Source organism: Castanea sativa, chromosome 11, assembly GCF_040712315.1.
Source record: "Castanea sativa cultivar Marrone di Chiusa Pesio chromosome 11, ASM4071231v1".
In the NCBI taxonomy this organism is placed as follows: Eukaryota; Viridiplantae; Streptophyta; class Magnoliopsida; order Fagales; family Fagaceae; genus Castanea; species Castanea sativa.
The window spans coordinates 66,226,768-66,252,209 of record NC_134023.1 but is presented as its reverse complement, the minus strand read 5'-3'; the positions used below and the strand labels follow the sequence as shown (position 1 = coordinate 66,252,209).

At 34.0% G+C, this 25,442-nt stretch overlaps 1 protein-coding gene and 1 long non-coding RNA gene across 3 annotated transcripts; both read right to left on the bottom strand.

Moving 5' to 3' along the window:
• Positions 1 to 4,541: 4,541 nt before the first annotated feature.
• On the bottom strand, positions 4,542 to 5,193 carry LOC142617098 (uncharacterized). The gene is made up of 3 exons (XR_012840903.1): positions 5,063 to 5,193; positions 4,758 to 4,831; positions 4,542 to 4,678 (listed from the first exon to the last, which is right to left on the bottom strand). It is a non-coding gene; the product is annotated as an uncharacterized LOC142617098 (long non-coding RNA).
• A 220-nt stretch (positions 5,194 to 5,413) lies between these two features.
• On the bottom strand, positions 5,414 to 19,407 carry LOC142617097 (pre-rRNA-processing protein esf1-like). Of its 2 annotated transcripts, XM_075789790.1 has the most exons (8): positions 19,085 to 19,407; positions 16,624 to 16,735; positions 16,311 to 16,410; positions 10,852 to 11,096; positions 9,618 to 9,780; positions 8,586 to 8,714; positions 6,632 to 7,338; positions 5,414 to 6,191 (listed from the first exon to the last, which is right to left on the bottom strand). In XM_075789790.1, the coding sequence occupies exons 3-8, from the start codon at positions 16,332 to 16,334 to the stop codon at positions 5,930 to 5,932; spliced, it is 1,530 nt and encodes a 509-aa protein (XP_075645905.1). In that variant the 5' UTR covers positions 16,335 to 16,410; positions 16,624 to 16,735; positions 19,085 to 19,407; the 3' UTR covers positions 5,414 to 5,929. The 2 variants fall into 2 exon arrangements, with proteins under 2 accessions (XP_075645905.1, XP_075645906.1); XM_075789791.1 differs by lacking the exons at positions 16,311 to 16,410; positions 16,624 to 16,735; positions 19,085 to 19,407 and adding an exon at positions 11,737 to 11,862.
• Positions 19,408 to 25,442: the final 6,035 nt, after the last annotated feature.

Here is a 25,442-nt window from a genome sequence, read left to right as displayed (position 1 = left end):
CCAATTGCATTTTTTACCACCACAGTTGAAGAGGTGAAATCATGTGACTATGTGAGACAACAACATCCACATTTAGTTTTATATAGTTTTTAGGAGGGGGTTTCCATGACTATGTGAGATAACAGCATCCACATTTGGAGACTTAATAAAAATTAGGATGTAGGGTGAGTTGTAAAATAGATTAATAAAATAGATAAAGTGGTGTTTGAGGAAGTAAAATAGGTTTTGTTTTGTTTTTTTGTTTTTTTTTTTTTTGCATTCTCGGATACTAGTGCTCTTATCAACTCATTTTACAACTCACCCCACATCCTAGTTTTTATTTTTACATACAACCCAATAAAATAATATAAACTACCTAATAAAATAATAAAAAGTACTCTCCTCCTACTCTCTTTTTCTCTTCAAACACAACCACAAGATTAAAAAAAAAAAAAGATTCTTTACAACCTATGAACAATAAGGTTGCATATATATGCAACCTTACTGTTCATAGGTTGCAAATCTTTTTAAGTTTTAACAAACTCGGATGGAGCGGTTTTAGGTGTCTTGGATTGTAAAATAGCAACTGGGGGGTGTTTACACCCTCAAGTGCTAGTGCTATTGTTCATGAGTTGTAAAGAAAAAAGATATTATTTTAATCTTGTGGTTGTGTGTGAAGAAAAAAAGAGAGTTTGAGGAAAGAGAGATAGAATAATACTATTTATTATTTTATTAGGTAGTTTATATTATTTTTATTGGGTTGTATGTAAAAATAAAAACTAAAATGTAGGTTAAGTGATAAAATGAGTTGGTAAAATAGATAAAGTGGTGTTTGAGAATACAAAATAAGTTTTTTTTTTTTTTTTAATCCTCAGATGCTAGTGCTCTAAAAGGTTATTGTAGCAATGTGGCAAATTTTTTTAAGAGTACAAACCCAGATGAAGTGGGTTTTAGGTGTTTTGAGTTGTAAAATAGCAACTTGGGGTTTTTAAACTCTTATTAAAAAAATAATTATTATAACTATATATTTTAAAATTATAATCGTTGAATTGTATATTTTTTTTTATATTCTTATGCCTAATTTTGCATCGATAGAATATTATTTACTATTCAATTCATAAAATACAAAAAATTTGAAATTTAAACACTTGATTAATGACACAGTTATTGATCTTTGATTTTCTTAAAATTTCACAAGCAAAATGTAATTTAAAGGTAGATTTGTCCAAATTCACTAATCATTAACTATAACCAAGTTTGTCACATGACCCGAATTTTGACCCAACAACTATCTTTTTTTACACAATTTATAATAATTTTCATAATAGTTGAGTAGGCAAGTTTTTACTAATTTTCAGTTAAATCCAGTAATAAAATAACCTTTCGCTAGATATCAAATTTGCTGTGTCTATAGAGTATATAGACTTTGTCTTATGCATTAAAAACTAAAAACTTTTATTTGTTGTGACTTTTCTAAAAATTCTTTCAACAAATCTAGTTGTTTATTTATTAAAGATAGGTTTTAGTTATTTGTCATATATTTAATATAAAATCAACCAAAACTTATGTCTTTTGAAACATGCTAAGTATAGAAGCTACCAAAAATTATGTGGCACCTAATTAAACAGACACTAAATTTGATCAATTATTTATTTTAATTCTTTAAATTCACTTGGATAATACTGTTGATCATTTGATTCATATTTATCTTCAGCCATTTAAATATGATTTTTTAATTCTAAGATTTACTTTTTATTTTCTAAATTATTGAAAATGTTACAATTATCAATTTGTAAAATATTCTTTTATCATCACCAAACAATTGAAAGAAAATCTTTAGAATATTTTTGAACAAAAAACAGCGACGAAAGAAAATAAATTCATGCCATTCAGCTTCTGTCTACACAGGTTATAAATGTTTTGTACATAAACCATCACCCAGACATAAAATATCACAATCATCGAATTAAATAATTAATTTTGAATTTATAATATTCAACTCGACTCGGCTCATTTACAACCTTACATAATCTAATGATGACAATCATGCTCATTCATAGGAAACTAACAAGAATCACGTACCATGTGAATGGTGGACCTCAATGTGATGAATACCAGTGTCTATTATTCCCAATCAAAGTTAATGAATATGTACATAAAATAAAAGTTGATGAATAGGTAATGCTGCAGACTTGCGGGTAACCCATTGATTGCTTTTGAATTTTGATTTCCATAAAAGTAGGTGATGTGCTTACTATGTTTTAAATCAAAATGGGCAGGGGTGAGACCTGATTGTTGCTTGCAGGTCATAAAGGTAATTGCATGTAGATGTGTAGTAGGATTTCATGGGTTTCAAAGCATGATACGTGAAGTCAAGACTTGTGGGCTAAGGGGCCCAATTTGGGAAGTAGAGATATAGATGATGAGTGGGCCACAGACATGTTTTGTGATTGGCCCAACCAAAATATGTTGAGTTAGAAGCTCCCTATAGCTAAACAGCTTAAACCCCTTTGCAAGCTAAAATTCTAGCCTAGCCTAAGATGCATGGACACTTCATTTAGGGCGCCTGTGTCGTACCCATGTCATACCGGTGTTGTATCTACCGTTTCATGTTATAATTTTTCAAAAATTGCTCGAGTTGTTGTGTCATACTCGTACCTGTATCCATACCTATGTCTGTGCATTCTAGGTTCTACCTCCCACATCACTTTTAATCAACCATATGATCCTAATTCCTATCCCTACAATGAATCAGATCATTATGGACACCTGCATTTTGCTGCATCCAAATATGGTAGATGAATGTAGCCCAAGCAAGCTTGCACAAGATATACCTCAAGGCTTTGCCCTTATGACAATGAAACCCTATTTATGTTGGGAAAAAAACCACTATAACAGGCAGCGCAATTATTTTCAGTTTTTACCCTTTGTACAAATTCAATGGTCACTTGAAATGAAGTAGGCATGCACAATAATCAACTCAAACAGAAATATCCAACAACAATCCACAACCAAGACATCAATTTTTTAAACCGTCCAATGGGAAGGGAAAAACCGCAAGACCAAGTCCAGTATAAATCTTCCACTATTGAATAAAGAGCTTACAACAATCTTCTCTAGAACAAATGCTAAAGAGACCAAAGAAGCAAGAATACACAGCTCTAGGATTACAGCAAATATTTATGACATTAAAGTGGATTTCAACAAAAATAACAAAAAAAGATATCACCAAGTGGGTCTTAGCTTCCGAGCACATAGAGAGGAATTTCAAGCAATCTGCAGACTAACCAAGTATGTTTTCTACAGTTGCTGCCATATTCTTCAAGTAAAAGAGTAATAAACTAATAATAATAATAACAAATGATCCTAATATCAGCATTGTAACCCCCAATAAACTCTCTCTTCACCAAGTTACCCTTTTATGCTCAGTTCGTTCTTTCAAATGCATATTGCTATGAGGCCAATTACGAACGACTGCAGTGACAATGCATGCTGCAACCTCAAGCTAGCCAAAGTTTGAAAATGGCAGGGAATTGTGAAAATTTGCCATGGATTGGTTATTCAAGCCTGACAGCAATGGCCAGAAAAGTATTTCCCAAGTTTATAGAAGTAAGCAATGGAGAACATGACACAAAATGTAAAAAAGAGATTCCACTAAAATTGTGTACTCTTCCAACCACATGAAAAAAAATAATGATGTTAAGCTCTAGACCATTAAACTATGGTAGAAAATAAGACAATAATAGAGACAAAAGATATATTTTGTAGACAAGGTGTTCTTTCTAAAGGTGAAATTTGATTAAAAACCTATTCAAGAAAATTGACTGAAATGAAGCACTGATATATTTCCAGGTTCCAAAGTAGTGAATTTTTTTTTTTTGGTTAAAAGAGGATTTGAGGGTAATTTTTCAAATACTCAAGTAAGGACAAATCAAATCAGGTTGAGCTTAACCCAAACACTTATATATATATATATATATATATATATGTATGTATGTATGTATCTAAAGAAATCTTTTTAAACCCCTAAAGCAAAACATTGTACTAAACTTCTAAACGAAGCCTTTGTTTCCCAAAATGAGTGAGCACATAGACTCAATTATCAATATTTCAAACTTAGAGTATTACGAAAGAAACTACAGTTAGAGAGAACAATTTTTTCTATCATTAAAACCTAGGAAACAGACACGTCCACATATATCAACCAATCAAGATTTTCAAAGCAAAAGAATTCATTTAAGGAACTCTATATTCAACAAAATAGAAATTTAATCCCAAAGGGGACTAAGAGAATCCAGAGATGAGAAATTTAATTTTTAAGTGTTGAGTTAATTAAAACTTAAAAAAGTGTTTGCCTTAACCCTCCATTATCTTTAACCTCCCTGCTCAAGTTCCATCAGGTCTGGTAGATATTCAAATGATCTTAACGATTTCATCAACCCCCTCAAGGCTCTATAGATTTCCTCTCTCTCAGAATGCCTCTCATCTAAGGTATAGAACTCAACAACAGAATCGTTGACCTCAATCAAGCTACATCCTGGCAATGTTCTCAACCCTGTATCCCCCATTGCAACTTTTAGTCACATGCATCATGATGGGGTTTGATATTGTTATTGGTACTGAGTCATACATGAAACCATCCTTGGAAATTACTCTGTAGGTGATATATGGTGGTGTTTGTGAAATGTAAACATCTCGCCTGCATGGACCTTTCTGTAAGTTAAAAGGACTTCTTCCATCACCATGGTCGCTAAATAGCTTTTACAAGGATGTCTTACCAGTGAATGGGTCAACCTTAGGATGAGCATACCAAGTGTTTGGAGATCTCCATCTTCCAAAACTTTAACAGCATCTAAATAAAGTAACGAAGACAATTTCAATCCCACATCAGAAGCAAGGACATACCACCAATTTACTTGATGGAGTCCATATATGACAACCAAATTGGCATTGCTCCGTATTTCCTTTCACCCACCATGAAAGAATAGAGCGGTAACATCATATGAATGGAAATCCAAAGGAAGACCAACCCTTTTCATTTTAATTTTTTAGAATGAAAAACACAAGAAGAAGACAAGCTTACAAGGTTTATCTGCCTCGGAAAGTGCTAAAAGTTTCCCATGATGATACACCAGAGCTGTATTAGTTGTACACAGGAGGCAAATACTTAGTGTCATCACTTTTTAAATATGCTAAATATATTCTAAATATTTTAAATGATTAATTAGTTTTTTTTTTTTTTTTGAGAAGGAAACGATTAATTAGTTGATTATAATATTTTATAATAAATTATATTAAGAAGATAACATAAATATGCTACCAAATTGGAATATAATAAAAGAAATAACTTTATATATATATATATATATATATATATATATATATATAATCATTCTTTTAGTATTGAATATACGCTACTAGCCCAAGAGTAAAAAATAAAAAGTACTTACTGCCATACAATAAAACAGCTAAAAAAAGTACTTACTGCCATACAATATGGCATATCAACTGTACGAACCTTTTACAATTACTGCAATGTTATCTTTTTATTCTGATATTCCACTTGCAAAATGTTCACTAATATCAAAATTTGCCATGGGCCTGTGGCAGTGGCTATAAATATCATCCAAAGATCCCAAATGCGAACTAAACCCTATGACCACAATGAAGTCCCAAACTGTCATACACTACAGGGTCACAAAAATCCCAATCACACCACTACCATCCAAATAAATAAATAAATTGTATGTCAAAGTATAGTTTACCAAAAACCTTCAGTCTTTGCGACTTGTCCCAATCTGACTTGCTTAATTGCAGCTTCCAACCACCACAATCTATTCTTCTGCATGATGTTGTGGAAACAGAAAGCGGTTTTTTTTATTTCATCTTGGGATTCATTTTTTGAGATATTCTTGACTTCTTTTTAACTGATCGAACTAACGTTGAGAGATCATGTTGTAACTCCTTTTCTACCATGCCTGCAGATTGCAATTTTCCACTTTTTTTTTGACATCTTACCATCAGAGGGCAATTGAAATGGCTTGGACTTCATCTTAATTGATTTGACTAATGATAATAACTCATGTTTCTCTTTCTTTGGTGGCTCATCAGATGGCAAGTGTGATGTTGTAGGTAACTGAAAATGTTCCTTTTCCACCAATTCTTGCTTGTTCTGCTGCCTCTGCGCCACCTGCCCAGCATAAGCTACACTCCTGCAACACCAAAGCTCCAAATTTTAGCTTCTTTCTTTCTTTCTTTTTTTTATAACTTTTAACACCAAACTAAAGCCAACTTAGTTATAAAGCAAGCAGCATATAGAGAAAAAGAATTTGCAATATTTTGGAAGAATGGAACAAAGAATGCCAAATAGATTCTTAAATTAGTTCATAATTTGGAATATCAAGATCATCAAATTAAGCCTTTAGAATACTCAGGTACAATTATATCATGTCACATGGGTTAATCATCCTGCATGTCACATACATTCAAGGTACATACAAGTTACCATACACATATTAGGCCATATACTACCTAAGTGCTCCTCTTATTTTCTGCTTCTTTCAGATTATAATGGAAACAATAATCTTCCTATAAAAAAAAAAAAAAATGGAAACAATAATCACAAGAAAAATATGTACTGCACAGAAAATACCTTTTGAAGTGAGGATCTGTTGGATCCAGAGCATATAGAGGTGAAGTGAAGAGAGCTGAAAACCGTGGATCATCATAATTAACAGATGGTAATTTATCCTCATCTGGAACTTCTTTTCCCTTTTTCCCCTTGGCGTTCTTAGGTTTCAAACTATATCCCTTAAGACCAGTTTCTGTCCCCTTATCATCAGCAAGTAATAACTCAAGCTCTGCTTGGCTTGCTTCTGCTTCCTTAACCATATTTTGATTCAGCCTTTCTTTATCACTTTTACCTCCAGCCTCTTTTTTACTTCTTTTAACTGAAGGCTCTTCAACAAAGAAGTCATCTGGTTGTTCAGGCGCATGTTGATCAGTATCACTATCACTACTGCCATCATCTGATGAATACTTAGACTTATTTTTCCTAGCCTGCTTTTTCTCTCTTCTTTTTCTAAGATAGGCCTCCCACACAGTTTCTGAATTCTTATCTTTCTTCTCCAAAATACGCTTGCTAATATCCTCCAAGCCAGTATTGAAAGTGACCTCCATATCCTGGCCATCATCCTCTCCATCTCCATCTCCATCTGAACCATCACCAGACTGGACTAAAGCACGGTACATATCTCGTTTTTTATCCTTCTTATCATCATCATCATCGCTTTCACCATCACCATCATCGCTTTCACCCTCATCAGAAGCCAAGAACTCCTTCAACTCCAATTGAGCTAGCTAGAAGAAACAGAGTCAGTAACAATTTTGTACAAATTTGAAGCTAATACTGACTGAACTAGAAGTAGCATTTTATGCTCCTTGATTGTTCTCTCTGCTTTTACTGTCTATTTTCTTTTGAAAATATAGTGAAACAACCATAGCTGCAGAAAGCTGTCAAGCCTCTAATGTGTGTACATGTGGATTTTTTTTGATAAGTACTATTATGAAGTGCATTTGGATTTAAAAAAAAAATAATAATAATAATAAAAAAAAACAAAAAAACATAAGCATGTTAATCTTGGCACGAATGGATGCATTCATATATAAGTAAATTTTAAAATAAAAAGTAAAAACTGTATAGTGATATGTTCCTATTGCCATGTGGCCAGAAATTTCAATTAAATTGAAGTAAATCCACATTCATGAGGCACAAAAAAAGGCCCTCGTGGCTCATTAACTTCAGATTTGGGGAATGTACGGGCCACAGCAAACTATTAGATCAATTCACAAAATAATGATCCAAACCCCACCTGGCGGTCGCTCAAAAAAAGATGACAGCAAAATGGTGCCCCTCTTACTTAGCAAACATTTCTTTCTGTGTATTTGGAAAATGGCCTCATTCACTCCAGATTCAGAGAATTTATAGGCCACACTAAACTAACTATTGGATCATTTCACAAAACAAAAAAAAGGAAGAAGAAAAATGGTGCCCCAGCAGAAATGAAGCCTCTTAAATTAGCAAACATTTCCTTCTGTGTATTTCGAAAAACAATAAGCACTCATCTTAACATTTATAAAATAGTGAAGTAAGAATCAGCCATCTTATTTATGACAACGAATGGAATTAATACGATCAATTCATGCTCAATAATCGATACATCAAAGGGGTAAAAAGGAAGAAGAAGAAGGAAAAGAAGACAACTGAATGTTTATTTATTATTGTCAATAAGAAATGATCAAGTTCAGTCAGGTGAACTTTCAATCCAATTGGGGGCTCTAAGGGCGCCAAAGGAATGAAACAGAACACAATTTTTGAATTCGATAGTTGGGGGACAGGATATTTGAACCCTAGATATCTCATTTGGAGACACCAGGAGATGCCAATTGAACTACAAGACTCTCAGCCAGAATGCAATTAAAGATATGAGCTTTGAAGTAGAAAGAATTTAATATGGATCAGATTTAAAAAAAAAAATTTAAAATATAAATAAATAAATAAAAAGGCGTAAAGTACTACGTTTCAGATTCAGATCAAGCACACCAACCTGATCAGCATTAAATTTACGTTTCAAGGTCTTTACATGATCCGGTTCATCCTCATCCCAAGAAAGCTGAACCCTACTCTGTTGCAGGGCTTTAGTTTGAAAATCTAAACCTTCATAGTCTGCAGGCACCTGAGAAAAAAATTGAAAATAATTCAGCAGTTTGAAACCACTGCATCAGAATTAGGTGTATTAGGTGGGGTAATGACAACAAAATTTGCACACATTTATATAAGTGAACATTGCTGTGCAGTATGGGTAGAGTAAATCTGTTTTTTTTTTCCTTTAATTAAGATGGGTAGAGTAAATCCATTACAAAAAATAAAAGCAATATCATAAAGTTGCATCCTTCCATGCTACCCTTATGTGTTAATTTAATCCAAAGTTTGATGCAGAATGGGAGGTATTGGCTCAAGTAAGGATTTAGGTGGTGCTGAGTTGGATTTCAAACCCTAGTCAACCAAGGCCCAAAGCTATCCTAGTTATAAATTTAATCATCCATGCAAAGCTGAATTTTTATATCATGTAGGAGAGATGGATAATGGCCACACAGCTTGCCATGTATTAGGTGAACTTGCATAACTTTCACTCTGAATGCAACTTCCATTTTACAAAGGGTAGCATTGAGAACTTCATTTTCTAAGAATCTCAGATAGATTCATTTTTTAAATTACATCAACAAGTTATCACAACTTCTGCACACAGGCAGCAAATAGAGACCATTACTTCTTGGATCAGGGTTATCTTATGCTAATATGGTGCTGTGTGTTTGTTACTTGAGAGACCAGGATTTTGTTTTATACATTTTAATTAGGGGAGTGGGATTTGAACCTTGGATGTTTCCATCCGAAAATCCAATAAATTCCATTAGTCTACAAGTCATTTTCCCAGGAAAATTTTTGGCAGGATTATTCACTAAAATGGAACATTTGATATATATATATATATATAACCCTTACATAAGACTGTTGTGCAAACTTTCAATAAATGAAGCACCAAAACCCCATAGTACCATTGTAAGATTAAAAATCATACCTCATTAGCAACATCTCTGGGTGGGTGTTTATATTCCATTGAGTCAGGAATAAATCTCAGATCAAGCTTATTGGAAGACCTTTCAAATTCAGTTCCATCACAAGATTTGTAAAGGTAATCTGCTATGGCACTCGAATCACATTCTACCACAGCATAGTAGTACCTGTGGAAGGAAGATATGTACCCAAAAGATATGTAAAATAATACATATGTGTGTGCACGCGCACATGTACGTATATGTGCATGTGTGTGAATATATATGTTGATTTCTTGAGCGATAATTGACCCAAAATAAAGGCTTATTACAGGGGAAAAATAGTCTTGAATATATATTTAAGAAATAACTATATATTTAAACAATACACATTCAAGGCAGTCTATTCACATTTTATTTGGCATCTAGACATTGAGAAGATGAAATTCAACCCAGATAATATTTCAAGATCGCATAATTGTGAGAAACGTGCTTCTATAGGTTCAAAACTATATAATGAACTGAGTAGCTAAGATAAATCCACCATTATTTGGATCACTTACAGTATCACAATAATTAATAAATTTTTGGATATGATTAACAATGAAGGACAGGAACTCCAAAACAACACTCCAACATATCCATATGGGTAAAACTTAGATAAAATTCTTTAGGTATTGTGCTTTAGGTTCTTCAATTATATTCAACCACGTGGTTGTATGGACCAAAGCAACATGATCCATTTTATTGTCCAAGACAATAAATTCAACCTGATTCATTAGTCATTCCAACCACATGACTGAATTTAATTGGGAAACTTAAGGTACAACAACACATAAGAAATTGTGCCTAAGTTTTTTTATTTTTTTATAGGTAGAAATTTTACCTAAGTTTTGCCACAATATTTATATGTATATGTGTGTGTATATATATATTTGATAATGTTGAACCTCACCAAAGAAAGGCCCTTTGGACCCACCTAAACCATGGATACACAACCTCACCCGCCAAAACCATGTATTAAGTAATCTAGGGGAACTCCTAATCTTGTGCGTGTGCGTGTGTAAATGTTTCACTCCTACAAGCATTGTTTCAAATGAAATTAAATGTATAGACATTAAAGGTAAGTTTTCACTCATAATTTTGGGCATATTATAAAACATAATGACCAAAAATAATGCAGATACCATAGTAGCATCAGAAGGCAAAATTAAAGATTCTGACAAGAAGAAATGCACAAACTGCATTGCAGTCAATTACCTTAGCCTGCTTATCTCATAAGCACGCAATTTCTCATAGTCTATCTCATCATCGTCCTCATAGTCTAACTTATCGTCGTCTTGATCTTCATTTTTCTCATTTTCATCTTTAAAGAAGCCAAGAGGACCATGAACTGCTTCCTCTTTCATACGCTGAAGTCCAAACTCCGATGGATAGACAGCCACTGACAAAATCTGTCCACCTTTTGGAAAAATTGAACTCAAAACAACATACAAGTCAACGGCCTACATAAAATGAAAAACTCTTGGTGATGAATGTATCCTTGGAAAGTGCAGAAGATAAAGAAAAGACAAAAAGAAGTAACTTAACAAAATTATATCATAATTAAATTAAACAAGACCTACATTATCCTTTTTTATTTTATTATTTAACCTCCATCATTTATTAATTCTGGGCTTTGGATTCAGCATTGACTAATGAATCAGAAGCACTCTTCTTGCCATTTTTATTGGCTTATAATATGATTCTCATAAAAGATGACATAGAATTTCACGTAGACATAATTTGACGAGTAAAACAGTAAGATAGACGAATTAAAAATTTTATACGGGTGTTAAACTTTTGTGAAATAACATGCACCTAAGATCTCAAAATGATAGCATATAATCACGAAATGCACAAAACCCATCGTTGCCAATTTTAAAGAGATCAAATCAAACTTCACTTCTCCAGCATGCCACCAACTCAACAGCATCAACCCAACGGAGGCAGTAGTAAATATAACAGCATTGACCTTTAGTACTATGGGAGTTCAAACTTCATTCTATTCAATAATTGAAAAGCGCTATCTGATTTGACACAGCAGTTCCGTTCACTCAAAACCTGAATTTAATTGAACTCAGTTCCAAACCAGAGTAACATTACCTTAACATACTTCCAGTCCATATTAACAACAGCAAAGCTTGGGTTTTGGTGTTTATAGGTTGACTTATTACTTTGCTACATGGGCTTTTTTTTTTTTTTAATTGTAAGTTTGGTCCATACGGGCTATTGCTTAAATAAATTTCTTCTACATGAATGTTGGGCTTGGGCTTTATTCTTTAGGTCATTAGTTCAGAGACAAAACCCCCCACAGGGGCCCACACATGTCAAACATTTCCACAGCTCCCTTTTTTGCAGTGAACACTCTTTATCTTTTCACAGTTAACTCTCTAGAAATCTGGTTGCCACCATCTCTTGAATCTTGAGACTTTGGATGAACCTAAAGCATCTCTTTTTCATTGTGGGTAACTGGGTATAGATTGTTAAGGTATTTAGCTTACTTTCTTGCTTTGTGGTTTTCAACTTTTGATTTCTCCTCCGGCTCTGGGTTTTTGATCTATGGTTGTAGTGTGGGTTTCGATCTGTGAGTATATGGGTTTTGATCTGTCACTGTGGTTACATGAGTTTTGATCTGTGGGTATGTATTAGAATGACCGACTAAACGTGATGCTTAAAAACCGCACCGATGGACGCCGGAGAACCGATCTCTAGTGATGATGAATGGAGGTGATGGAGAAGTAACCGATCGCTACGGTGCGGTGGCAAATTTGCCCAAAAACCGCACCGACCGAACCGTGCACAGCCCTGGTCATAAAGGTGAATGCTGGTAGACTGTGAAGTAGGATTTCATGGGTTTCAAAGCATGATACGTGAAGTCAAGACTTGTGGGCTAAAGGGCCCAATCTGTGAAGTAGAGATATGGATGATGAGTGGGCCCCAGACACATTTTGTGATTGGCCCAACCAGAATATGTTGAGTTAGAAGCTCCATATAGCTAAACAGCATAAAACCCCTTTGCAAAGCTTCAGTTCTACCTCAACGCTTTGTCCTTGTGAGAATGAAGCCCCTATTTATGTTGGGAAAAAAAACCATTATAACATGCAGCGCAATTATTTTCAATTTTTACCCTTTGTACAAATTCTATGGTCACTTGAAATGAAGTAGGCATGCACAACAATCAACTCAAAACAGAAATATCCAACAACAATCCACAACCAAGACATCAATTTTTAAACCGTCCAATGGGAAGGGAAAAACCGCAAGACCAAGTCCAGGATAAATCTTCCACTATTGAATAAAGAGCTTACAACAATCTTCTCTACAACAAATGCTAAAGACACCAAACCATTAAGAATACACAACTCTAGGATTACAGCAAATATTTATGACATTAAAGTGGATTTCAGCAAAAATAACAAAAAAAGATATCACCAAGTGGGTCTTAGCTTCCGAGCACATAGAGAGGAATTTCAAGCAATCTACAGACTAACCAAGTATGTTTTCTACAGTTGCTGCCATATTCTTCAAGTAAAAGTGTAATAAACTAATAATAATAATAATAATAAAATGATCCTAATATCAGCATTGTAACCCCAATACACTCTCTCTTCATCCAAGTTACCCTTTTATGCTCAGTTCATTCTTTCAAATGCATATTGCTATGAGACCAATTACCAACGACTGCAGTGACAATGCATGCTGCATCCTCAAGCTAGCCAAAGTTTGAAAATGGCAGGGAATTGTGAAAATTTGCCATGGATTGGTTATTCAAGCCTGATTGCAATGGCCAGAAAGATATTTCCCAAGTTTATAGAAGTAAGCAATGGACAACATGACACAATGTAAAAAAGAGATTCCACTAAAATTGTGTACTCTTCCAACCACATGAAAAAAAATGATGTAACGCTCTAGACCATTAAACTATGGTAGAAAATAAGACAATAATAGAGACAAAAGATATATTTTGTAGACAAGGTGTTCTTTCTAAAGGTGAAATTTGATTAAAAACCTATTCAAGAAAATTGACTGAAATGAAGCATTGATATATTTCCAGGTTTCAAAGTAGTGATTTTTTTGGTTAAAAGAGGATTTGAGGGTAATTTTTCAAATACTCAAGTAAGGACAAATCAAATCAGGTTGAGCTTAACCCAAACACTTAAACATATACATGTATCTAAAGAAATATTTTAAAACCCCTAAAGCAAAACATTGTAGTAGACTTCTAAACGAAGCTTTCGTTTCCCAAAATTAGTGAGCACATAGAATCAATTATCAATATTTCAAACTTAGAATCTTAGGAAAGAAACTACAGTTAGAGAGAACAATTTTTCTATCATTAAAACCTAGGAAACATACACGTCCACATAGATCCTATGATGCACGGACACAGATACGACACGAACACTGATACGGCGATACGGCAATTTTTAAAAAAACAAGGACACGACACGACGTGGACACGACAATTAAATAATTAATTAAATTTTATATTTAGGTATATTTTTAAATATTTTTAGACATAAAATACATTTACAAATAAGTAAACTAACACTCAAAATAGTACAATAATTCACATAAAATGTTTAGAGTACAAACCAAAAGTTTAAATAGGCTACATTCAAAAGCTACAATATTCATTTTCAATTTATACTTTCAGTATTCATCTTAATAAAATCATCTACAATATTTAAGTTTAACTTTAATAAATTAATAAAACTATAATAAGTGAGTGGGATTAAAAAAAAAAAGAAAAAAAAAGCACGTTGTCCCTATAATAAGTGAGTGTTTATAAGTAACCCACTCACCCATTACCAAATGGCCAAATATCTAAAAGAAGAAGAAAAAAAAAAAAAAAAAAGAGAAGAAGCTTAAAGAAAAGGGATCGGACCTGACGTCCACACCGAGAGAGAGAGAGATCGGAAGGGACAGGGCACATCGGCGATGTCAATGGAGCTCGCCGATTGGCCCGATCTAGCTCTGGCGATGGACAGAGGGCAACGGCAGCAGAGCGGCAGCGGCGATGGACAGGGCACCGCAGCGGCAGCGCCGATCGCCAATCTGTGATTTTCTTCTCTCTCTCTCTCTTTTTTTTTTTTTTTTTTTTTTTTTTTTTTTTTTTTTTTTTTTTTTCCCTGGCGTGTTGGACGTGTAGGCGCCACGTTGGACCGTGTCGGAGAAGCAAAAAAAAAAAAAGAGACATTGCTTGTACACCGGAGTCCGGCGAATCATACCGGTTCCGGTGTCCGATACGTGTCGGACACCGACACGATGCCAAAAATGGCGTGTCGGTGCAACCCAGCATAGATCAACCAATCAAGATTTTCAAAGCAAAAGAATTCATTTAAAGAACTCTATAGATTTCCTCTCTCTCAGAATGCTTCTCATCTAAGGAATAGAACTTAACAATAGAATCGTTGACCTCAATCAAGCTACATCCTGGCAATTTTCTCAACCCTGTATCCCTCATTGCAACTTTTAGTCATGCATCATGATGGAGTCTGATATTGTTATTGGAACTGGGTCATACATGAAACCATCCTTGGAAATTACTCTGTAGGTGATATATGGTGGTGTTTGTGAATAGTCAAATGTAAACATCTCGCCTACATGGAAGGTTCTGTAAGTTTAAAGGACTTCTTCCATTACCATGGTTGATAAATAGCTTTTACGAGGATGTCTTACCAGTGAATGGGTCAACCTAAGGATGAGCAGTAAAAGAATGTGACAATCTCTTGTCATAGTCCAGCATACCAAGTGTTTGGAGACCTCCATCTTCCAAAACTTTAACAGCATCTAAATAAAGTAATGAAGAGAATTTCAATTCCACATCAGAAGCAAGGACATACCATCAAATTACTTGATGGAGTACATATATGACAACCAAATTGGCATTGCTCCGTATTTCCTTTCGCCCACCATGAAAGAATAGAGCAGTTACATCATATGAATGGAAATCCAGAGGAAGACCAACCATTTTCATTTTAATTTTTTAGAATGAAAAACACAAGAAGAAGACAAGCTTACAAGGTTTATCTGCCTCAGAAAGCGCTAGTAGTTTCCCATGATGATACACCAGAGCTGTATTAGCAGTGCACAGGAGGCAAATACTTAGTGTCTTGCACTTCACACCAGGATTATCTAAACACAAAAAAAAATGTGCATAGATACCCAATATACACGTTTAAAGACAGACTTTGGCACGGTGCATGTATCAGAGATATTCGACAAATACATGTGTCTACTAAAGGAAAGGAGCATATTCATCTAAGTAATACAAACTTCTGGCTCAGCTGGTAAAGGCTAGGAAAATATTGGTAGGTTTTAAGTTCAAATCTTACCCACCAAAAATAATAATTTTTTTTTTGGGTATTGCAAATGTGCACCACAATATTCAGCAAATAAAAAAAAAAATGAAAAAGAGTTGAGCAACACATAATGTTAGGTATATTTGCCAGGCAAGGTTTGAAAGAAGTATGCATTTGGACACTTCATTCTTTGAAACCTAGCCCTGTACCTGCATTTACACACACTATTACCCAACAAAGAAGAACCCAAGCAACCAGAAAATTAAGCAAAAATATATATGGGATAAGGTTTTTGAACTCTTAAAAATTCTGTGCACAATTTCAGCAGATTTATTTTCCTTTGAGCAAACTTTGCATACTAGACTAACTAACCTGTTCCATATCCGTATGAGACATCTAATACTTTCAATTTTGCTCTCAGTAATTGCATGTTCGCCATGAATAATCCAAACAGACCTTTAAGATCTCCAATCTGTAACGACATATAAAAAGGGAAAAAATATGTATACAACAGGACCAACAAATCAAATATATACGACTGATGATTATCTATTCAAGATTTTTAATTATGCAGAGGCAAAACATGTAACTAAAAAAGGGGGCATATCCTACGGACGTTAACCATGCAAATGAACATACCAGAAATAAAAATAAGAAAAAAGAAACCCACAGCTTACTGGTATACCTTCATAAATTTAGCACCTCCAAAATACTCTTCTTGTTTGATGCAAGATGTCCTTACATAGCGGGAGACATAGGTTTCTTTCCCATCTTTGATGCGCAAGCCATGAATCATGCTGAAAAAGTTAAAGATATCACCTAATCCCTTTTTGCTTTAACAGTCTAGTATTGGATAAACTAACATTCATGAACCTCTAAAATTAAAGAAAAAGTGGAAAGAATACAAAACACATTGGAACACGACCAATTTCAATATATCCAAGAGCAGTAAACTAGCAAGGATGGTTATAACTATCAACTGCTGTCTACTGAACAAACAGACACACGACTCACCAAAACCAACCAAAATACAGGACTAAATAGTTTAACAAACACCTTGAAAATAACAAATAACATGGGTAAATTACAATCAAGTTTTCTTTCCCCCTTCACTAATAGAGTGACACCTAAGCTTGCCAAGGGATCATAAAGAAGAAGAACAAGCTAAATATCTTCTTTTGATCACAAATTAATCGTGATTGGCCACATTTATTCTTCTCCACCATTCTATGTCTTCTTATCTAGCATATTTCTCTTTTGCTGGCTTGCTTGTCAGTATACCATGAACACACCTAAACCAAATTGATATGATTGTTTAGTACATCTGTCTAAACTTCCCGTCCTCACTCCTTGCACAAAATCTTAACTTTTCTCATATCTTATATTCAGACTTAAAAATTCCAACACCAGATTTTTGCAACCAACATATTCACTAAAAGCAATATCGCTGCTTTCCCAATTATACTAAAGCAATATCACCAGAAAACAATAATGAACACTATTTAGCTTTGCACTGCAAAGCATAGCCTCCAAGCACAAGTTGCACAACATTCACAGCTCCTAATCATGAGGCTTTCACACCAAACATTTTCCCCACAAGCTTTGAAAATCAGCTTATGTCTACAACATGTACCTCAAACACTAGCTAACTAAAATTGATCATTGAGTGATAAGTTAAATAATAGTTCCTTCATAGCTGTGCAAAAAGTTAATGCATTTTTAAACTCCAAAACATTTTTTTAATTCAAATAAAGGATCCACATATCAAATTTGTATCACTCACTCAAGTACGAAAAAACACAGTACAAAGATCATATTCGCATAGAAAATTATGCCATATCAAGATTATTGCAACGTCATACAGCAAAATAACCCAAAATGTGCTATAAACTCCAAATGGAACTCCCAAAAAATTTTAGAAGGAAATGTTGAAAATTCAAATATAGCACTTTGTTTAGTTGATTAAGTAGACCTTCCATTTTATAAAATACCAAACAGACCCTCAAATCACATACATAAATAAATACATATGCGTCATAATCCTCTCAAGTCATAACTTCCCTCCACGCATCTAAACAAGTAAGTTAAATTTTGTCACCTCATCATCATTTAAACAAAAATTTACTAACATTATTGTTGATGTGACAAAATCTTGATTAAAATTCTTTGCCATGGAGTTTCTAAAATCACATCCATTCATTTTAAAATGAGTGTATTAGATTTTGCGACGTCATCAACATTTAATAAAAAAAAAATGTGAACTATCATAATTTTGGTATCTGTGTTTAAATTAGAGACGATATGACACAATCCAATCCACTCTTTTCAAAATGAATGAATGATAATACTTTACTCCAAAGGGTCCAAATCCAGCAAAATCTAAACCATCCATTTATTACTTACTTCATTATAAAATCCTTAAGATCCTAACAATTTATAACTAAACTACTAGTAGCTAACAATTCATAATCAAAGAGTGGTTTAACATTTGCCATGTCATCAACATTTTAGCAAACATTTGCTACCATTTATTCAGCATGAGTGATGCTAACTACATAGTCTTTACAAACTGATGTATCACCAATTACAAAAACATAATTCTAACACTCGATGCCATATTGACACGTCAGTTTGTAAACCTTAAGCAATAAAATTTGTAATCTTTATCATTTTCCATCACTCGTCACTAATTACTGCACACTCCTTAATGTACACAGTCCGTACACATCACCCATTTCACATGTTATAAAATACTATCGTATCTATCCAAAAAATATATATATAAACAACCCATTTCACCATGTCATCGGAATTTCAACTATTGATGAGGTGGCAAAATCCAAACCACAAAGGCCCATTTCACCAATTTCACCATGTCATTTGAATTTCAACTATTAATGAGGTGGCAAATCCAAACCACTAAGGTCACGTTTGGCATTGGCTTAAAAAGCCAGTTTATTTTTGCTCTGGGTATCATTATATTTTTTGGTACTATTTTTGGGTCCAACCGTACCATTTCGGCTAGTTTTATCTACAGTACGTATATTACTAAACAGGCTATAAATTTCCCAATAAACGAACTGTTAGGATTTGAAGAGAATTATACAGTACAGAAAAAACAAAACAAAATGGATAATTGTACGCACCGGAAGGTGGCCTTTGACGAGAAGATCAGTGGTGGGTGGGGTCTCTTCACGAACCGGAGCGAAGTTACCGGAGAGATAGTGGTGAGGCAGAGAAGAGTCGTACATGAGCTTCACAATCAGTTTTTCTACAAAGTCGATGACTTTTGATGTCAGGCCATTGTTGGGCTTTGGATCCACTGCCACAACTCCTCCTCCTGCTCCGCCGCCGCTGAGCTTCTGCTTCTCCTCCGCCATGTTTGGAGAGAGAGAGATGGTTTTTTGGTTAATGGTGTGAGACTCTCTGTGTGAGTAAGTGGGGTGGGGGGTTATATTGGAGGTAGTGTGGATTATGTTTATGTTTTGTCTGTTTGCATGATAGGTTTTGGTTTGGCTAGAAAGGTGGTGACCGGTGACACATTTCGTTTTTGTGATAGGATCAATATCTCAAGATTCTATTGAGAGAAATTTAGCATCTTTGGACCATTCATGTCACATCAGTATCTTATAAATAACTTATATTGGTCTCGCATAATTGTGTAAATTATATTTATTCTATCAATTTTACATTTAAGGCTTTGCTTGGATTTATTTTTTAGTTAAAAAAATGTTCTGATCATATATTTAAGTAGAGACAAAACTAAAGGATAATACGGTAAAAACTCATTTTTAGTTCAAAGATGCCTGATCTTATGTTTAAGTAGAGACAAAACTAAAAGACAATCCGGTAAAAATGCAACTCCAACTCCCACTAAAATATTGCCTAAAAAATAGGACCACTCTCCTATTAATTTTTAAATTGATTTATTCACTTATAAATTAGATTTTTAAAATAAAAATCATATATATATATATATAATAATTTAATTTAATTTTTTTTTTTACAAAATAGGACCACTAAAAAAGAAAAGTCTCATCCCACGCGCGAAGCGCGTGTGATATAGGATCTTGCGTGCATGCATGAGGTCTCGTGTTCGAGTCATGGCGGGTACCATTTGGGAGGTGGGTTCTTAGTATACATTGCGCCTCATCTGTTAGCTCTTTTAGGGTGCTAAGGTGAGGTTTGTGGCAGCCCGATTACAATAGCTATGACTCAATCTAATATTCTCTAGCGGGGGTGCCCCTATTAGGTCACGCCCTAGGGGTAAGCGATATATGGTCACCTCTGCCTCCCTTTTGTTCATCAAAAAAAAGTTTTTTCTTTACATATTTCGAAGATGAATGAAGAGAGTAAATGGTGGTTATTGTGTGTGAAGAAAGAAAAACAATTAAAAAATTTTTAAAAAAAAATTAATTTTTAATGAAATATAATGTAAAATAGAGAAAATGATGTTAGGTGTTTTGAAAAGTGAATAGATAAAATAGAAAAAGTGAGTTCATATGCAGAAATTTTTGTATGAACTGATGTGAATACTTTTAAGTAAGTTTATCCAATTGGGTTACCCAATACAATACTGACACGCATTTAAAATTTGACTCATATTTGTATCTAATGGGTCCATTGCATTAAACCTAAATCATATCCTATCCGACTAAACTTGGGCACATTGTTACATTAGTCAATACACTATGAACATTGTTATGTCACTATCTATATGGATAGTTATTCATTAAAAAAAACTCTAAGAATGGTTAAATTTTGTTTATGCACATTGTTAAATTAGTCAATACACTATGAACATTGTTATGTCACTATCTATATGGATAGTTATTCATTAAAAAAAAAAAAATCTATATGAATAGTTAAATTTTATTCAGTCGAAAGTTTTTTTTTTTTTTTGAATACTAAGTATTTTTAACACACACACAGGAAGAGGAGAGAAGATCTTAAAGAAACTTACAGTGGTGTATATCCAAAAGGGCCCAACTCTTGGATACACAGCACAAACTTTAAACCTTTTTAACTCATACTCATTTTCCAATGTGGGATTAACCCATTGTTTTTTATTTTGAGAATACTAAGTATTTTTAACACACATACACGGGCGGAAGTTTATTAGTCAATGCACTTGTAGTAGTTTAATTGATAAAGTTTTATTGTACATTATAAATCTTGTGCATACATAAAAAATCATAATTGGTATCTTAACATGTTTTTATTTTTATAATCATAATTTGTTAATAAAAACAAATTTTTTTTAAAGGGTGCCAAAGTGTCCTTGCTAAGGAGGAATTTAGTAGGTCTACCAAGAGTTTTATAGTTCAATTGAATTGACACTTTCTAGAGTTTTTAAGAAATTTAGAGTTCAAATCACTCCATTATCGTTATAACCATTAAATTATAAATAAATACTTAAAATGAGGAATCTAGTGGATCCCACTTCATAGGGAAGTAGTAAGAGCTAATAAAAAAAAAATCTTCTAACTAAGAGTTGCTCAACTCTCAAAAAATACATGATTGCAATAAATAAATCTTCAACCTTAAAAAATGTACTTCATTACTCATTAATGGAACCAACAATCATCAAAGGTTCCAATCCGATCAAATTTATCAAAAAAGTGCATAATACATTACAGACAATATCCATAATAAGGAAGAACATTAAAGAAATAAGTCCAAAACCAACAAAACAAAAGGACAACAAAGGGAACAAACTATGAGTCTGTTTGGATACCGCTTAATGCTGAAAATTGAAAACACTATAACAAAATAAATTTTGAAATTGTGAATAGTGTTGCGAGATCCAATTTTAAAGTTGATTTTGTCAGATTTTGTACTTACAGATCTCATGAACAATACATGGGACCCAAGAAAAAAAACGCAAACGCGCAAAACGTGTAACCTGCCACTATCCAAACTCTCACTATATATCATATAATTGATTTTAATTTTGTTCTTAGGTGATGTAACACTGCTTATATTGTGTTGATTAATATAGTCATGCAATTACATTTAATTGGCGAATTTAAAGTTGAACACATAAGATACTATAATTAAGTTTTGTCCCTCTTGAAATGTGTGAAAATGGAGAGAAAGAGACTATCATATGGTGGTACATTAGTATTGACTGGTGCAACCTAAGAGCAACCACACCAGATAAGCTAAAGTCTTCTAAAATAAAAGAAAGTATAACTTTTACACATTTTATGCAAAAAAGCACCCACGTCAATGGGTGTATAAATAGGCAAAAATATGAAAATTCATACACGAGCTACAGTACCCGTGTAAATATATATGGATACTATAGCTCGTTTATTAAGTATTTTAATATTATATGTACGGTATAAAACTCATTTTCGCTCTTTTTTTTCTCTCTCCTCTCACTGACCAATGCCATGCCTCTCTCGGGTCTCAGGTCTTCTCTTTTCCTCCTTTCATTCTTGTCTCTGGTGCTCTTTGTGCTTGAGAAACTTGACAGAACCAACGCCTCTCTTTCCATTGGTTCCCATATCGGATTGGTGAAGTTTAGTTTTGCTGCAAAATAAAAAATCCCTAGATTCAATCAGATCACGATGAAAAAGAAGGAAAACCATAGGAATAGAGAGAGTGATAGAGAGAGAGGAGTACTGATCGAGAATGGAAGTTTCATCCTCCTCGCCGGTGGTGACGGCGATCTCCTCAAGCTTAACAATCAGAGCATGGGTCTGAGAGAGAGAGGCGGTTTCTTGTCCATCGGAGCATGGGTCTGAGAGAGAGAGGCGGTTTCTTGCTGATCGGAGCTTAACGATCGCTGGTGGTTGGGGCTTCCTCTTCTTCTCTGTGCTCGTGCTCGGGTTCAGTGCTTGCCATAGCCTTTGGTTTCTTGCTTTGATGTTGTAGAGAATGGGTCTGAGTGAGAGAGAGGTGGTGAGGGAGAGAATAATAAAAAATTGTAAAAGAATGAATATTTTATTAAATAAGTGTGCATAATAGACAAACTGACGTGGGTATTTTGTAAAAATGATAGTGTAAAATAGAAAAAATAGGTTTTGGATGTGTAAAATGCAAAATTTTTTGCACATATGTGGTTGCTCTAATACTATGAATACTAGATGATTGGGAAGTGCAACCTAATCACTTGGGAGCTCCATGGTCATAAGAATATAATGGTATGCGAAGAAAGTTAAGGAGTTTTTTATTTTTATGTGACCTACAGTAGTGCTTGAATATAATAGGTAAGTGGAATATTTTTAGAATGAAAGTATACACTAATCGGTGTCTGGTTGTAGTTATTACAGAGCATGAGTTGTTCCTCTCTTAAACAAGAGGGAACTCATTCAGAGACTAGAAAAAGGTTGGCATGTGAGACTTTCTCACATTTGGGGTAAGAGTAGATAAGTGACTTGACCTTTGCCCAAAAATGGAGTTCCCACGTTCCTTAAATACTTTTGATTTTGGTGTTAAAATGACGATTCTTAGCTGAACTGAGGATTTTGACCTCAAATGGGCCTTTATGGTTGATCCATTAGTTAAGGGATCATTAGCCTTCATGAAACAATGGTAAAGTTTGGTATAAAGGATTCTTCTGATCACTTGTCTGTGATAAGGCACAAGAGCTTTGAAGGGTTTATGGGGTTGGAGTTGGAATTAAGTTCAAGTACAACTTTGGCATCTAGCTTTATCTCTATTGCTTGGATACTGAGTTAGCTAATTTGAATTAGACCATCCTTGAAGCCCATAATTCTGCCATGACATTCATTGCAAACCCAATGGCTCTTGACTGTCCTCTAATCCTGTTCCATCAAAGTCATGAATTAAACCCCCTCCCTCTACCTTTGGGGGTTACCTAATGATGATACGTCTGTGTTTAACTTGAACCATCTAGTGCTTTGAAAATAGTATTACTACAAGAAGTTACCATATTACAGGTCCATTAACTATGTGGCACAATGATTCAGACAAAAAGATAGAACTATAACATGGTTTAAATATGTTCATTGACTATGATTAGCTTTAGCAGAATAAGCACTACTAGTCTGTGAGACCATGATAGGACTGTTTGACAGCCAGCGTGTTTTTGGCATTTGAGTGAGTTGTGTAAGATGGAACTGACCTGTTTCTTAGGTAGCATCAAGCTTATTTAATACATTTTCATTTGCGGTGTTGTAAACAACATCAATTACTATTGCTCTTTCATCACTAAGAAAACATCATATACCACAAAAATTTGTTGTGGATGTAAAGCACGAAGAACATAAAAAGATAACATTCACTTCTGCACATGGGCTTTGAAATGAGACCTTTAGCTGCAGATCTTTTTGATAATCTAACAAGTAATGGCACTGAACTCTAAGGTCTTGACTAAAGGGGTATCCTTTGAGAAACCACAAAAGTGGTCAGCCATGAATGCTACGACTAGTTCTAAACTTGTTCAGTATGGTAATTTTTCAGAATGTGGAATTAATTCTAAATTTATCATTTTGGCATAAAAATTAAGTACAAAATACTTTCCTGAAAAGCTAAAATTATGTTCTTATGCGGGGTACACCAATCAAATATAATCATCATCGACTATTCATAAAGAGGTTCTAGGACTAGTTAAGAAGGGTATTAATCCAATTTTGTGGTTTGTAAAACACAATAATCTGGAGGGATCAAGCTATTAAAAGGCATTTTTGCATGTTTGACAATATGCTTTATCAGCTTAGTATATAACCTTCTACTTCCCTTTTATAAAGTATAAAGTACTTAGCAGCTAGCAAATCCTAATGTTTGGTGTAAATCAATTCATAATCCAGTTAAATCTATAATGACATTTTTAAAAACTAATGTTTCCAGGTCTTTTCAATGCACATCAGCCTGTATGTTTGAACAAACGCCAACTAGAACTCATTTTGAAACCTGGAAACCAGTTGGAGCATTAGGCATTAAGTGCTTCTTCTGAAATCAATGCTAGAGAATGTATAGCCATATTGATGCAATAGAATTTGAAGGGCTATACTGCATTTCAACTTATCTTATAATTTTCTAGTTTTAAATAAATAAATAACTCCTCTTGATTCATAATCAGCTTTTGAGATTCATGAAATTCATCTTTAAGTTTTTGCAGAAAAACCTAGTGCTCAGGCAATTTATATTGCATTTCTTATCCTCTTTTTTTTTTCTTTTTTTTTCTTTTGGATGAATGAGGAAATTTTATTAACACAGAAAAATTATTACATGAAGTTAAAAAGACAGAAATCTACACTTCTGCAGAAAAAACAGCCAACCCCTGCAGCAAAAAGACAAGCTACCAAGCTAAGCTAAAACAGACAGAGACCAAAATAACTAAACAGCACCCTATCCTTTATTGACATTTTAAAACCCGCTCTAGTTCTAACTCTAACATCATTTTAAATAAACTACATGACTATTCTCACTGTGAATAGGATCATTATGGACTCTTGCATTTCTTTAAATCCAAGGTGTCTCAAGCCTTTTTCCATTGAAGAATGAATCCACTATTTCTATTGGGAAAAATTG

Excerpts from the sequence above, each read along its gene's own strand:
- LOC142617097 (XM_075789790.1), bottom strand. The coding sequence starts at position 16,334 with ATGTCTCATACGGATATGGAACAG. Across the intron at positions 8,715-9,617 it reads CCAGAGATGTTGCTAATGAG|GTGCCTGCAGACTATGAAGG; the intron begins GTATGATTTTTA and ends TTTTTTTCTCAG. Across the intron at positions 6,192-6,631 it reads ACAGATCCTCACTTCAAAAG|GAGTGTAGCTTATGCTGGGC; the intron begins GTATTTTCTGTG and ends TTGGTGTTGCAG.